At 34.8% G+C, this 17473-nt stretch overlaps 1 protein-coding gene across 17 annotated transcripts in view; it reads right to left on the minus strand.

Moving 5' to 3' along the window:
- The window catches only part of ubr4 (ubiquitin protein ligase E3 component n-recognin 4), a 58910-nt gene extending 42060 nt beyond the window's left edge, over positions 1–16850 (minus strand). For all 17 annotated transcript variants that reach the window (XM_079803055.1, XM_079803053.1, XM_079803056.1 and 14 more), the window contains exons 1-14: positions 16719–16850; positions 11791–11888; positions 11510–11613; positions 11275–11404; positions 8115–8254; positions 7227–7329; positions 3675–3816; positions 3469–3593; positions 3263–3387; positions 3110–3169; positions 2839–3029; positions 1108–1207; positions 885–1022; positions 675–792 (exon numbers count right to left, since the gene is read on the minus strand). In XM_079803055.1, the coding sequence (XP_079659181.1) occupies positions 675–792; positions 885–1022; positions 1108–1207; positions 2839–3029; positions 3110–3169; positions 3263–3387; positions 3469–3593; positions 3675–3816; positions 7227–7329; positions 8115–8254; positions 11275–11404; positions 11510–11613; positions 11791–11888; positions 16719–16843 (1699 nt within the window). In that variant the 5' untranslated portion in view covers positions 16844–16850. The remainder of the gene's footprint in view (positions 1–674; positions 793–884; positions 1023–1107; positions 1208–2838; positions 3030–3109; positions 3170–3262; positions 3388–3468; positions 3594–3674; positions 3817–7226; positions 7330–8114; positions 8255–11274; positions 11405–11509; positions 11614–11790; positions 11889–16718) is intronic.
- Between the last annotated feature and the right edge of the window lie 623 nt (positions 16851–17473).

The following is a 17473-nucleotide window of genomic DNA, read 5'->3' on the forward strand; positions in this document are numbered from 1 at the left end:
CTTCTAATGAAATATATTTGAGCAAGGACACTGATACAGTGGTACATCTGATCATGAATGGGATGACAAGATGGATTATTCTGATACACGGAGGACAATGATGTAGACCGAAAATTCAAAGAAGAATGGACAAAAAAGTTTAAAAAAAAAGCCTTTATTCTTTCTGTGTTAAACTGATGTGACATTTGTTCATAGACTGTGGTGCTATATTATTATTGGTAAGTATTAATAGTAAATACTATTAGACCTTTCAAATGTTCTTGTTCATTTTTCATATAGACCAGTAGCTCTGCAAAGTTATAATGCTGATTTGTTGATATTTCCATAAAGTATAATTTGACAAAATGTATTTGATTTGGTCATGATAGTTGTTAGTCTCTAAAGATTTTTGTGAGTTTGTTGTCATAGGGTTATATTTTAAAATACATCAAGGTGCCTACTGTTTGTTTTTCTCCGCTCACATTTAAATATTAATTTGTCAGTATAATTAGTGTGTTGCAGGTGTTTTATTGGTTGTTGTCTCCCTTCTTCCCACAGCTATACAAGCCCATTTTGGAGTCTTTTTCAAATCAGCGGTGTGAACAAGCAGTGCTAAACCAGGAGGGTTTCTTTAAATAACCCTAGGACAAGAAATCCTAGTATAACAAGAACAAGAAATCTGCAGTGTTCGCTACCTTGACTGCTGTCCTCTTCTGTGCTGCTGAAGTCATCTTCATAGTAAGTATTGGAGTCAGTGGAGGCACTGGCGTCACTGCTGACTGAACCCTTCCTCTGACGCTGCAGCACACATGCCTGAAATCAAGCAGAACCAGAGCCACCACATTCATCAAGCACAGCAGACCACTTCCTCATAGAAACCATGATTGAGTCTTGTGGCCACATACCTTTTTATAGGAGGTGGAGAGCAGCGTGAAGAGCAGGTTGGTGAGAGGGACAGAGTCAATGAGTCTCTGCACTCTCTGAATGGATGTGCTCTGGGCCATGATGTTCAGCTCTGCTGGAGGCCCGTCACTGGCCCAACCCTTGAAGACAGAAAACGGCTTCACTCATATTTAAAATATAAAAATGCCACAGTATTTCAAAAGAAGCACTTGTGTTCGGTCTTACTCTGTGAAGAGCCTCCACTTGTAAGTCCTGGAAGAGTGATGTGAGCAGCTTGATTGAGTGATTGGCCAGAATGACTGACAGAACCCCAAAGCCTTGGTGACTGATGGGTGGGAAGAAAATTATTTTTTGTAATATTCAAAAATCACATAAATACAATTCATACATACAATGATTTTAATACATTTAATACATAATACTGATATTATAATATCGGGACAGGATGATGCTGACCCGATATCAAAAATGAAGGGGGGAAAAAAGCTTAATTAAAAGAATGAAAACCTTAAGTATTTTGGCCAAACCTTTTATTTCTTTAGGGGAAAATATATTATAAATATGAAATCAGGAAAGTATCATAATAATAAGAGACCATCATGAAAGTTTCTCAAGGTCAATAAATAAAATAATAGATAATTTGACCTTATGTCATGGCAAGGCTATATTTATATATACACATATATAAATCCTATATATATATAAATAAACTTGTATATAAACTTTTTTTTTAAAAAAGATTCCATATCATAGAATTCAGGGCTTGACGTTAACCCTGTTCACACGCTTGTCCTTCGGACAAGTAAATCTGTCATTCACTTGTCCGAGTAAAAAATTTGCTTGTCCGGATTTTTTTCGTAAATATAATCTATTCTGAAGCAATATTCTCACCAGTGTTCAATCAGCTTTGACATATTTAAATATGCATATTTGTGATATTTTTTACCTTTTTATAAAGGGCATTTTTCCATAATCTCATTAAATATAGGATATGCTTCAGCTTTCCTTTTATGTTCTTAAATTTGATCTATAAATTAAATTAGAATAAGACACTATAGGCTGTTACCAATCAAATTAAATCATTTACACTGAAAATTTACAACTGCATTAAATAATGTTATGGGATTATTTTAAATATTTTTGAATATACAAATAAGAAATGTTGGAAAGATGAAACTAAACCACCAGTAGGTGGCAGCATGTGACCGTCTTAATGAGCGAGTCATTCAGTGAAACGGCTGATTCATTCAAGAATTTGGCGGTTGTCTACGAATAGGTCATTGAATCTTTGATTCAACCAATTCATTAAAACGCTGAATCATTCAGTAAAACGCTGTTGCTGTGAGATGCATTACGGTTCTGCTGTAATATTTGCTTGGAACTATTTTCGCTGCTGAAATAGAACAAAAACTGTCCATATTGCATCTAAAATGTAAGTGACTTTAATGTTAATTAATTGTTTATGGAACTGGCATATGAAATCAGTGTCATTTTCAGTTGTGATGGTATTCAGGAAAACAACACTCTTGTTAGTGTGATGTTGCTTAACTGTATCATATGTTATAAATATAAAAACTACACAATTTTAACCGTGTATGTTAACTGAGTTTCTTTGTATGAGCGGCGCTCATTTGTTTTCGATTTTCTCCTCGAGAGGCAGTGCGAGCCTCGACAGCACAACCTTGTCAGTTCGTTTTATATTATCCACTACCGATCGCCACTTACACTAACGGAATGCAGAATCATTATTGCACTTTGGTGATTCCCTAGTTATTTTTTGTTTTGACATTTTACTCAGGATACTTGTCCGTCGGGCAAGTAAAATTATTTTTCACTTGACCCTTCAAAAAATCCACTTGTCCCGGACAAGCGTTAATGTCGAGCCCTGCACTTATATTTCATGGACTCATATTCATTAGACATTCACTTGAAGCACCGAAACAAAAAGGCACTAACCCTTTCCCTGGGCCAAGTTTAGGAGATCCTGCTCCGTCCTTGGTTCGGGTGGCGATGTCTCGGACCCGTAGTGCTGCCAGGGGATCTTTTTCCTTCCCTTTATCAGCCAGGGCCGTGGGGCTCAGGTTCAGTATCAAATACAGGCTGTTCAACAGGCACCAAGCACCCAAGAGCTGAAAGTTCTGATAATGCTGTTGAAACACGAAACCAAATCTCAGATATGGGCCTTTCTCACTTATGTCGTATACTCTGTGGCAAATAGTTCACCTACCTCCCCTCCAGCTCTGCGAGAGTTACAGATGGCCTGTCCAATCATTTCATAGATTTCCAGCTGTTGAAAAAAAGGAAAAACAGAAGATCAGCGGTGTACCAAAGACAATAAAACTATCAAAAATCATCTGCCACCTTCACTAATGACACCTACACATTTCTGCACAATGGTAGCAGCGTCATTTTCATAGTCTTCCTCCTTGGAGCCAGTGGAGGCCGCACGAAGCTGCAAGCCACTGCCCACCTGCAGTATGGCCATGCAAGTTGCCACACTCACACCTGAGAGAAAAGAAATACACACACCTGAAGTTCTCTGCGTACGTCTGAACTCTACAAGAGGAGCTTTTTCAATGAACCCACCTGCATAGAGGCAGCTTAGTGCTAACACGGTCACATCAAGTAGTCTCCCAGGAGTCAAAGGCTCCAGTACAGGCAGGGAAAGTGTGTCCAAGGCCATGGTCACATCAATCACCAGGGAGTGAAAACTGAAATGGGGATGGAAGTCAGTGTACTCACTCTCAACAGATTCAACAAACAGCAGTGAGCTGAGGGTGTCTTTGGTTTACCCGTTGCGGACAGCGGTAGCGTCTGCCACAGTGGCCGGCATGATGAAGAAAGAGTTGGCGGATACCGCATCCTGGAAGCGGTTGATATACCGTAAGAAGTAGGGAAGGTTGAGGCACACACGCAGCAACTTCTCTGAACCCCCTGTAATGCATGAGATGAGAATAAGGACTTAAACTGTGGAACAAAATGAGTTCAACTTAATTTCAACAGGCATTGTTTTGATTTATCAATGTTTTATTTCTCATTTCTGATCCATTTACAATATTAACAGCTTTGAGCAACTCAAATGTGTGACATCCAACTTCTGTAATGTTGATGACACAGTTTACAATTTTAGTTCATATGCATAAAAGAAAACAGCAAAAAACTAAACATTGACAATGTAACCACAAAAATTTTAGGATTGGTTACATAGCCTCAAATTTCTATATTCAAAAGTTACTGTTCATGTTTTTGAAAGAAGTCTTATGCTTCTTTAGTATATGTATAAAATGTAATTTATTCCTGTGATGCAAAGCTGAATTATCAGCATCATTAATACAGTCTTCAGTGTCACATGATCATTCAGAAATCATTCTGATATGCTGATTTGGTGCTCAATAAATATTAATTTTTTTCAATGTTGAAAAAAGTTGTGCTGCTTAATATTTTTGAGAAAATCATGATACATTTGAAAAAGTAAAAAAAGTGAAACCTTGCGTAACATTTTAAATATCTTTACTGTTCCTTTTGATCAATTTAATGCGTTGTTGCTGAATTAAAGTATTAATTTCTTTCAAAATAATATTAATGTCACCAAACATTTCAGCAGTAGATTCTTTTTTAATTTATATGCAATTTATGTGTATATGTATTTAATTTATGTCTGTGGACTGCTAACTTTGTATTTTAAATAATGCTGTCACTAACTATTTTGGTAATCGATCGATTGTTTTGACGATTAATCGCGTAATCAGATTTTTTTGAGTGGTAATATATTGAGGCAATAATTTTTGGTTAAAGAAAAAATCTAAAGCAATTAATCATATGGTTTTATAGAACAACATCTAAAACACATAATATAAACAATCATCTTGTAGCCTGACGTCGTCATACTCAATTCTAGTCAGAATATGAGTCTGATTCTGCTCCGTTGGGCTGTGATTATGGGGCGTGTTTCAACCGAACCAGGAAAGACCTCAATTGGATAGACCTACAACCAATCGGAGCAACGGAGCGACCGAGCGACGCGTTAGTTGTCAAATGTCAACAGAACTCAACTGCACTGTTGCCAAGTCCACGGGTTGAAGCGACCGCAATTATGTGATATACAGACCCAGGAATGCGAATTTTAGCAGGCAGTCCTTCCAAAATAACACATATTTTACCCCCCAAATGCCTTTTTTCCCGGAGAACCCCCTTGGAAAGCTATTGGGCTTGTTTTTGGCTAGTTTTGAGGAACGTAAGCAATTGGGCGGGTTTTGTTGTAAACACTTGGCAACCCTGTCTGCACGCACGCTGGACTAACGTTAGAAGAAAAAGATGAGTGTAAACTAACTTTGCCGGTGTTGTAAAAAAAGAATTTAAGGATACACAGAGTACTTACCAACACGATCATCATTTCTGAGAGAAATAGTAAAGGTGAATGCATATATGAACAAGTTCTCCGTTAGGATTAGAACAAATTCAACCCAAGCGGCTTTTCATGACGTGGATGATTGCGTTACTGTTGATCATCTGTCCATCATCGTCTAAAGCCCGCCCTGACAATTTCATTGGTCCGAACAGCTTCTGTTCGGGCATAATTACTTCTCTATTGAGCAAGTCCAGACCGAACTGCCCGAGTAAAAATGTTGTGGGTGGGGCTAAGTTCGGCTGGCATCCAGGCTAATCATCTTGTGTACATTATATATTATAACAAATGCCAGCAGAGGGCGCCAACGACCTAGTGTTACACTTTACAGCAGATCGAACCGTTGTTTTGATGTTGGCCGAACGACATTTAATTGTTTACTTAATAGATGAACGCATATGCAGAGATGCAACCCTCTACAATGTGAGTAAATCACTTACTTGCACATGCGACTAAATCTTCCCTCTGGGCAACTAAATAATATCTATCATTAGCCGTTGGCTAATAAATTCTTAGATTTTACTCGCCTGTGTGTGTTAGATGCTAAGTATACATTTGGCATAGATATATTTTCACTTGCGGAACACTTGAGAGTTTCGCTCTCGTCAAGCGATCTGTACGATTTTAAATCATCTCAATGGATACGAGCGTACTTGTATTTGACGTACCGTAAACTCTAGTGTGAAGGCGCACAACTCGCACTTGCATTGCTGAGAGCGTGTTTATCACATTCAAAGACAGAGTCTTACATACCACGAAAAATCGACGCGCTACATGTAAACAATATTTTTTGTTGCATTTTCCTGTCAAAATACCAGAGTTCATTTAGAATTATTTAGCTTTTAAGAACAAGCAGAAGATATGCCGGTTTCTCTGGTAGTGGGCGGAACTAATGCGCAAAAGGCAATCTGGCTGGCGCTCATCTGTTATTGTCCCTGTTTTGATTTCATCAAATCAGTTTGAGTGAATGCTGACAATGTGATAATATTCATGAACCAAAGCAGCTCAACAATCCTTTGCTTTGTAGATCGTTATTAGTAGTAGAATTTGTATTATTATCTTTTAATAATATAATTACAATTATCTATTTTTTACAGAAAGACTGAATGACCAACAATATCTTAAGCACCACCACCAGTCCTAAGTTCAGTTAAATGACATATGCATTCATACATGGTTACCAAGTTTTAGTTCTAATTACTAAAGTTCTATCATTAAATAGTGCTTGATTATCATAATATAGTCTAATGCTTGATTGACTGATGTTAAGAGTGTAGGTTCAGATATTTAAAAAGCTTTGCCATTTAACAAAGATATTGTTAAAATTTGTGGAATTTATATATATATATATATATATATATATATATATATATATATATATATATATATATATATATATATATATATATATATATATATATATATATATATATATATATATATATATATATATATATATATATATAAATATATATATAAAGTATATCAGTCTGGCGAGTAAACTAAAAAAATGTACTAGCCAATGGCGATTCTATTGCCAAGGTGTGCGTATAGGGTTGAGATGGAGTTTGAGATGCGCTCCACGCATGTAAATGATAGCAGTTCATGTGGAGCAGCATTTACTGTGAACAGAGCTGCTCTGAGACACATGCAACCTACACGTATTTAAATAATTAAACATGGGCATATATATAATAAACCCGTAGGGCACATTTATTTAATTTAATTGCAGTCTTTACAAATTCTCAATAGCATTATTCATGCTGTACTATGGTTTAAAAATGGTTGAGATACATTGTGCAGCCTTAGAAAGTGGTCTCAATGCAGTTCTTGGATTCTCAGTTCTTGAAAAATGGATTCTCGTCCATGGAATGCTTGAATCTGGTACTTGGTATGATTTGATCATGTGGTATTTGTGTTGAAAAGGTTTTGAGCTCACCTAATTCTTGTAAACTGGACACATTTTGAGAGATGAAGGCATTCTTCATTTTGGCCTGCATTGCCTGATCTGTTGCTGTCTGGTCATCACACTCATTCTCACCCTGTAAATACATAACATTACAGTTGTCCTTAAACCTCTTTGTTTACTCATAACAAAACAGCAGTAATCCCAGGAGTGATCACTTCACATCATTATCCGTGTTACTGTTTACATGGACCCTAATAATCCATTTGTAATGGGACTAGTAGTACAGTAAAAAAACACACACAAAAAAAAACCCCAATTCGATAGGATGTGTAACACTTGATTGGATTGAATACTGAAGCCGGATTTTTCTGCCCATGTGCAATGATGTAGAATTGGCGTAATGAGGTATGACGCACGGAACAAGCTGTTGTTGTTGTTGAATATAGTGTCATAAATGACTGTCGTGTCATTCTAAAAATCTCCTTCCACTCATTGTCTGTGAAGTGGTGCAGGACAACATTGTCCCACCAGTCCTTGCTTATGACTCATCCACAGACACCTTGTTTTCGGTGCAGGAAGGGGCGTTTTTACTGCTTGATAAATATAATCAGCATGGCACAATGCTTCATGTGCTCATTGTCTCCCTTAAATAGATAAATATTAAGTCTGCTTTTAAACAAAGATAAGAAACCATAGGAGGATGGTTAATAGGCGGCAACAGCAGAAACTCTATATTCATGCAGTTTGTGCCTTACAAAAGATCAATTCCGATTTCAAGCATATATATATATATATATATATATATATATATATATATATATATATATATATATATATATAGATTTATCAAACAAACAAAAGGCGTCCATGTAAACATTTAGCTATTGTGAACTCAATTGAAAGATCTTATTAACTAACCTGCATGTGAACAGATGGAGAGGCCAGCCCGGTAATGTCAGGGTTAAACACTGACGTCAGCTGATTGAAAAAGTTCATTTGGACTTCTTTATGTCTGAGTTCGGGGTTAACAGGGGAAGGAAGCTCCTTCTGGTCCTCCACTGGAAAACAAGAGCACCAAAAATGATTGCAGAATATCAGCAGACAGAATCTCATCTCTATCTGCAAAAAGATGATCTCAAAGAAAACAAAGCTTCCTTTCTACCATTCTAGCAGTCACACAAGGAAAAAAGGTTAATACACTCAGATAAGACAATGCTTTGCAATGGACAAGGGATGTTATTTTATGGACAAATTCTAAATAAATTATTAATTTGTAGGGCAGTCAATCAATTGAAAAGAAATGTACTTCCATGATGCATTGTTTAATTAATCAAATTATTTGTAAACAATCATATAAAAATATTTCCTGAGAAAAACCCTAAAATGGACAATGTTGCAGTAGGAAAATTCCATATAAATGAATGTTCATTAAAAAAAAAAATTATAATGGTATTAAAGGTGTCATGAACTGGCTTTTTTTTAAAAATGTATACTGTTGTCTGAGGTTTACTTGTGACGTACGCATGGTTTTTACATTCAAAAACATCATAATTAATAAGTAATAGGCTATTTTCTGCCATGGTTTTGAGGCTCTCTAAAGGCACGGTCGGTTTTGATGGGCGTGCCGCACTGAAGACTTGGAAGTAAACGCCCACGGCTAGGATTGGATAAGCTTTGCATATTTAAATGAGCTTCGGCTCACATATGAGTACACGTGAGGCATTGTTTTGAAAGTGTGTGACAAACGGCAACTGGAACACCGGAACAAACACAATGATTTCTCTCATCCACCCACAATTAATATGAATGTTATTTTATATTACTTGGCCCCGCCCCATCATGGATATACGCCAACGTTGCAGACAGCATGATCAAAACTTCCGCGATTGTATTGGAATTCTTCAAACATCAAGTCAAGAGAGTGAATCAAGAAAGGAATGATATTTCACTATTTATGATGATATGTATTGGTAGCCCGTCTGGAAACCACATAGGCCCGGGATGTTGGGCTGCCCTGTGACAGTGGTAAGTTATGTTTAGTTAGACATGTACACAATGTAACATTTAATTTGATCTGTAACAATGCAATACTATCACATATAAAAAAAATGTTATTCACATTAGTGATTAGCTTCATGCATTCATGTAATATCATCCTGTCTGCAAATCCAGTCTCTTATTTACAAACGAAATGAACATACGTGCAATGTCTTCCCCACATGAGCTGGAACTTCATTAACAATAAAGTTTAACCACTCATTCCTAATATTATAATCCGAAGGAAGCTTATGCAGGGACTGTTTTCTACCACAACCAGGCTCAGTTCATCACCCCTTTAAATGAACATGCTAAAAGAATGCAGTACTAATATGTAATATTAAAGAATGCAATTACTAAACAGAACAGCTCCCTTCTGACTTGAACTAAACTAATTCAAACTCACAAGAGAGCTTATAATTAGCCACAATAAAGAAAGTGAGCAGGAAAACAGACACGCAAGAAAATTATGCTTCATTAATTCTCATGTATAGCAGATGACAGGCTGTAAAGGGGGTAAATATAGTTGACACATCTGGGTACCGCCAGCTCTGCATCAGCATTGTGAGACATGAATAAACTGCAACAGCACAGCACCGTAGGGATCTGTCCACATGGAATTTGTCCCAGCAGAATTGCACACTATTGGAACTTCCATCAAATCCTAAAATCCTACAAATCCTCTGCCCCTTTGTGTGTATGCTTATTACATATTTTGTCTAAACTGATCATTTACCAAAAAAAGTATCCTATTTTCATTCAGCTCCTTTTAACCCTATCAGCTGCCATATGGCAACAATTAATTTCTACTCATTTCCTTGTTATTCTGAAAAAGGGCAGGCATTAAGGTAGCCAAATATGTGCTGTTTTTAAGTCATATGACATTGGAATGTCACTCAAAAACTCCTTTTCCCACGGTCACCCTCACATGGAAGACGCACGTTGAAGTGCTCCAGAAATTGCTCAATTAACCTAATTTCTAAACATCGCTTGTCAAGTGGGATTTTTTTGCAGCTTCATTGCTAAGTAAATTAGATATTTTTATTCACGAATCAACTTTGTCTAACATAGTTTTACTATAAATTGAAAAAATATCAACGTTGCCATATGGCAACACTGTACTACAGTGGAATTGCAGTAATGAATTTCCCCATTGGGATTTTTTATAGATAGCACCTAGCATAACTTGAGGGTGAGTAAATCATGGGCTAATTTTCACTTTTGGGTGAACTAACCCTTTAATGGCTACTGAAACTTTCAGGAATAAATCAAATCACAAATAAATTTACATTTTAAATGATATTAAAAATAGAAAACTTAATAATATTGTAATAATATTTGACAATATTACTGTTTATTTAAATAAATCCAGCATAAAAGAACAGGATTTAAAAAAAAAATTACAGACCCCAAACTTGAACGGATGTGTATACATTTTTATAGATTTGCCCTCCAAATAAGCTCAACTAGACCCGTAGAAATGATCTGAGCCAATCTACACCAGATATTATGTCCTTTAATCACATGGCAAAAGGCAAAGCAAACATGAAAATCCTACAAATGAAACATCTTCACCACCTCAAATTATTTACTTCTGAACAGCTGCGTTGAAATTACAAGCAAGAGGCTCATCATTTAACACACCAAAACGCTGCTGAATATTCTCATCCTTTAACAGTGGGTCTTTATCTAAACCACAGAGATTAGATTCAGAAAAACAGGTCATTACACCAAGCAAAATATTTCATATGCCTTAGGGTGCTTTCACTGTGTCAGTTAACCTATAAGCGGGGTACGGCTTGCATGAAAAACTGGTACTGGTGTACCCAACCCGAGACTACCTGTAGGAGTTTTGAGTTATTTGCAAGCAGCAGAAAGCCGCCTTTATGCAACGCACATACAGTAAAGCCAAGTGTTGTTGTTTTTTTAATTGACTGGACTCAGACCACAGCAAACATGCTCAGTGTGAAAGCCCCTTACAAGACTAGACAGCTCATTTATCTGGTACCACAGTACTATGACAATTTAAAACAGCTCTTACCATCAGAAAGTGTCTTGACAGTTTGGGGAAGTTTGGCCGACTTCATCATCGCAGTAAAGGTGATGATCTCTGTCCGATCCAGTCGACTGCAGCCAGTACAAAGGCCTTTTATTAAGAGGATCAGATGTTTCTATGGAACGGAAAGAGAAAGGAAGTTTAGTTTATAAGAAAATGCTCGTCTTATTCAAAGAGACAGGATGTACACCATGTTTTGATCAAAAGGAGCATTTCTGACCTGAGAGACTGCACATGCTTCATCAGGATTCTCCAGACGCAGTAATGAGAATTCAATCAATACTTTACATGCTGCAGCTACTGACAGCAACTGATTTCTGGGGACTAAAATGTGAAAGAAAAACTGTTAGTAAAATAATAGTAAAGAAGAAAAGATAAAAGTGATTTGAAATGGGAACCATAATTCTGTGTATGTCTATATTCAGCTAAAACATATGGTGAATTTCAGCTAGAAATGAAGGAAATTCTAGTTTTAGAACAAAATATTGAACTTTGACATACTTTGTCCACAAACAGTGGTGATGTAATGTGCAGACAGTGCCACAAAAGAGGAGTAGAACGGCTCATACTGTTTGTCGTGGTGAAGAATCTCAGATTCACTATAAAAAAGAAGAGGAAAAAACGGTTACAATCAATGCAAATTGCAGTTTGCAACTCATTTTACTTTCGTAATGTGACATTTCCAAGTGACACCAGGTATGTAATGAGATCAAATGTAGGGCGGGACTGTATTATCCAATTTAAAATTGACTGAATTATGAATGTTAGCGTAACATATCAGAATGCTGCCACACTGAGCTAAACTAACTAAAGAACTCACAAAACGCTGTTCCATCCAGCAATCTACATGATTCTTGTAGATGCAGAGATAACCTTATGAAACGGTCCTAATAGTAAGCATGTAACAACTAGTTAGAAATAAAAGTTGAAAAACAAATTCCAAAGCTCAAACATTTCTTTGGAGTATGAATTAGGGCTGGGCAATATGGCTGAAAACTGTATCACGATATAAGAGTTTCATATCGGTCGATATCGATAATTACTGATATTTTTAATCACCTATATTTAAAATAAGGACCAGGAGAAAAATATTTTACATTTAAGCATTTTTATTTTAAACGTAACCTTCCTCTGATTATAATCCCCTCAGTTATTAAGGGAGAAATGTCAACACTACCATGGAAAACACTCAAATAATTCAAATATAAACACAAGTCTAAAATCACAATGAACACTTAACAATTATCTCTAAACATTAAGGTGCAGTGCCTCCGTTATTTCTTTGTAACTGTTACGTTTACATGCTTTGTCATAAGGCACTGATGCAGAGTAACATTACCTCTCCATGTAATTTCAAAGGCTGAATCCGAAATCGCCCCCTATACCCTTAAATAGGGCGCTATTTGAGGGGACAGCCATTCGTAGTGGTGTTCGAAACCATAGTGGACGTTATTGAGTGCACTCATTCTATTCAACTTTGCACCGCAATAACGAGTGTACAGCTGATGTACACACAGCGGCAGTCCTAAATCACTCACTTGTTTTCTTTCACTCCTTCAAGTGAGCTGTATTTGTGGACTAAAATAGGGAATAGTGATTGAGGGTTTAGGAGGCGATTTCAACAATAGCACAACGGCGAGTACGTTGAGTATAAACACGTCCCCAAACGAACGAGGAGCGCGCTGTCAGCGGAGGCTCGCACTGCGGAGCCAGACGAAAGTATAAACAAGGCTGGTAAAACAAGTTTGTGGCATTACGGTCTTGGTGGGGACGATGGTCTTGCATATTTTGCAGACGACATTGGTCTGACTACGGTCACACTTGTTTTCCTGTTTTATCAACCATTTCCTCGCTCGCTGCGGCACTCATTTTCCACGTATCACTCCACGCCGGTTCTGTTTACTGAAGAATGAATCCAACACGAGACAATGATATGGCGCAACTAAACTTGATACAGTTACATGATTGGCTGTAAGCGTGTCACCCCCTACGTTGCTTGGTTACCAGAGAGCGAGTGCCTTTGTTCATGCAACCAAACTAGCTTCGCAACCTCTGGTTTCTTCCGACGAAGAAAAAAAATTGAACGTTTTATCGAATACATTTTTTATTGATATCGATTACGTGTCTATCGCGATATATATCGTTATCGTTTTATCGCCCAGTCCTAGTATGAATGCATGACATTATATGACAGACTGAATGCTTACATGAAAGCAATTACAAAAGGTTCTCATTTGTGTAAAACAACAACAACATACACTATATCAAACATCATTAAAAAGGGTTTAAGGTGCATGAGTTAAATGATTCCTAAAATCTCTTTGAATAATTGCCCAGTTTGTACGAGTGTTATGTATATAATATTATAGCATTTAATATTTTGAATTAGCTTTTTAATATATTTTCAGTTTTCAATTTAATGTTTTAGTAATGTTGTTTTGAGCTTGTCATTTTTTATTATTTTTTGTATGAATTTCTAATATGGTGTCATTTATTGTTTATAACTTTAGTACTTCAACTTAAACCGATTTTATTTCAGTTAGTTGCTAAGGCAGCACTAATTTTCGTTCAAGCTTTTCAAATTTGTTTTTCATCTTATATTATCTGATTATTTTATTTCAGATTTTCCTTGACAAAATAAATTTTAATGGTTCTAGTAAACAATGACACTGGTTTGTACTACAATACAAATAAAATCCCCTTTAAGCATATGCTTAATGTGTATATGCTTGTGTGTGTATATATATATGTATATGTATATGTATATATATATATGCATATGTATATGCGCATTATATGCATATATGCATATATATATATATATATATATATATATATATATATATATATATATATATATATATATATAATGCGCATATACATATATATATATATATATATATATATATATATATATGCGCATTATATATATATATATATATATATATATATATATATATATATATATATATATATATATATATATATATATATATATATATATATATATATATATATATATATATATATATATACATATATATATATATATATATATATATATATATATATATATATACATATACATATATATATATATATATATATATATATATATATATATACATATGCATATATATATATATATATATATATACATATGCATATATATATATATATATATATATACATATGCATATATATATATATATACATATGCATATATATATATATATACATATGCATATATATATATATATATACATATGCATATATATATATATATATACATATGCATATATATATATATACATATGCATATATATATATATACATATGCATATATATATATATATATATATGCATATGCATATATATATATATATGCATATGCATATATATATATATATATATGCATATGCATATATATATATATATATATATATGCATATGCATATATATATATATATGCATATGCATATATATATATATACATATGCATATATATATATATACATATGCATATATATATATATACATATGCATATATATATATATATATACATATGCATATATATATATATATATACATATGCATATATATATATATACATATGCATATATATATATATACATATGCATATATATATATATACATATGCATATATATATATATACATATGCATATATGCATATATATATATATATATATATACATATGCATATATGCATATATATATATATACATATGCATATATGCATATATATATATATACATATGCATATATGCATATATATATATATACATATGCATATATGCATATATATATATATACATATGCATATATGCATATATATATATATACATATGCATATATATATATATACATATGCATATATATATATATATATATATATATATATATATATATATATATATATATATATATATATATATATATATATATATATATGCATATGCACATATATATATATATATATATATATATATATATATATATATATATATATATATATATATATATATATATATATATATATATATACACACACACATTTATAAAATTTCCATTGGGAATTAACTTTATTTTGAACAAATACACTCATGTCAGCAAACACTGAATGCAGACAGATGAACACAGACATATGGGACCGTAACACTAAATTTCGTTTTTAAATTCAAACTGCAATAGTTTGACTCAATCATTATTAAACTACTAACATAAACAGGTTTAGTCCAGTATAGGTTGGCAGCTCAATCGTGCTACTTTCACTTTTGACTGGTTAAGTTGCACTTTATCAATGAAAACCGACAAAACAAAAGGACAACTTTTTTTTTAAATCATAAATTAAATTCATTGGGTGTACTGTTTATTTTAAAGCTCATACATGTGTTGCTCGTAGTCAGATCAAATGACACACACGGTGATTTGTTTGCGCACACCTAACACTATTTCTGTGAAAACGAAACTTCGATGACAGTACACATATATACACCAACAAAATAAGCTTTTGAAATGGGCAATAAGCTTTTGAAATGTACAACTAAGCTCACAACAAACGAAAACACAGAATATCGACGTTTATTCGTTAACCAAAAGAGGCTAACTCATAATTAGCGAACCATCTGCAACTAATAGCACCAGCTGCTAAGTCATAGCTGGCTAGTTAGCAGGCACACCCCCATATGCATTAAATTGAACCGACTACAAGTAAAACTTGGAGTAAATGGGACTGATGTGGTTTCCACTGACTGACAGAGGAAGATTTATTTGGTTGACATTTTAAAGGGACGCTTATTTGTAGCTCTTCATTTAAAGGGACGCTTATTTGTAGCTCTTCACAGTGGCTAGCAAGCTAACTAGCTTTGTTTAGGGTTAATCGAGGGAGGCTAACAAGCTCATTCGATGTCAATTAATTCACTTCCGACACAAATATAAAATGGTTTTATTTAGGGTTGGATGTCATGGGATCATGTACGTTCATTATAAGTAAGCGGCATTGTTAAAATATCATTCAGGCCGGTTATATGAACGTAAAGAATGGATCTCCGGCCTGATGATGAAGCAGAATCTGATGTATCTGCTACTGTAAATGCACAGTAACACTCCAGGTATCTCAAAACCCAACGAGCTGGCTACGTAGAAAGCACGTTTAGGCATAATATGCGCGTCTGGGCATTAAAAATCATTTTTTGCTTTGGAAAGTGTTTAAGACAGCATTTTGGACCATCGTGTGCGCACTGGGAAACCCTCTCATGATGCCCCGAAATGCTGTCAAGGTAGTCAGCTGACTAGGTTTTGAGACACAGCCTCGGTGCTGCCATAGCATCACAGCTAATGCAGAGTCACTCAACAGTTTATTTCATCCCTGCACGGGCCAACTCAACAAACAAGCCCTCGTCTGACCTGTTTATGATGGATCCTATAAGCTGAGGTAGCTCTTTCGTTTCGAAAGCCGTGTAGGACGCTGATAAAAGTGGCCGTACGGCTGCGGTCCACTCAGGTTCTCCATCTCCTCCACTCGACGCCATCTTGAGATACTCTATTAGAATCCAAGAGCGGAAATGAGGTTAATCATCAGACGCCAAATAACAGGAACTGTCGTCAGAGATAAACATGAAAAGTCTTGTGTATGTGTGTGTTGTGTCATGATGTGAGCACGTAGTAACCTTCTAAGAAAATAATAGGACTGTGATGGACAGTTTTTACTCGTAAGCTTAATATCTGATCTTTTATTTATTTACAACGGTCGCCAAAACAGATGAGGAAACGTTCACTTAAAGGGACACCCAAAATTAAACTAATTATGTCATCATGTATTTCCAAACCTGTATTACTTTATTTTTCTGAAACCCAAAAGGAAATGTTAGACAGAATGAGCCTCGGTCACTATTCAATAATTATATGGGGGATAATAGATGCAATGTAAGTGAATAGTGACTGAGGCTGTCATTCTGCCTAACACACATCTCCTAGTTGTCAACATGATGGTGAATAAACATTTTGGTATTTTTTTACTTTTAAGCGACTATCCCTTTAAAATCATCCAAAATCACTGCACATGGTCACATTTTTGTCCATATAATGGAAGTCAATGGGAACCAAAACGGTTTTGGTTGCAAACATGCTTCAAAAGGTCTTCTGTGGTCCATTTAAGAAAT

The sequence above is a fragment of the Gobio gobio genome (genome assembly GCF_949357685.1).
Source record: "Gobio gobio genome assembly, chromosome: 21".
NCBI classification, from domain to species: domain Eukaryota; kingdom Metazoa; phylum Chordata; class Actinopteri; order Cypriniformes; family Gobionidae; genus Gobio; species Gobio gobio.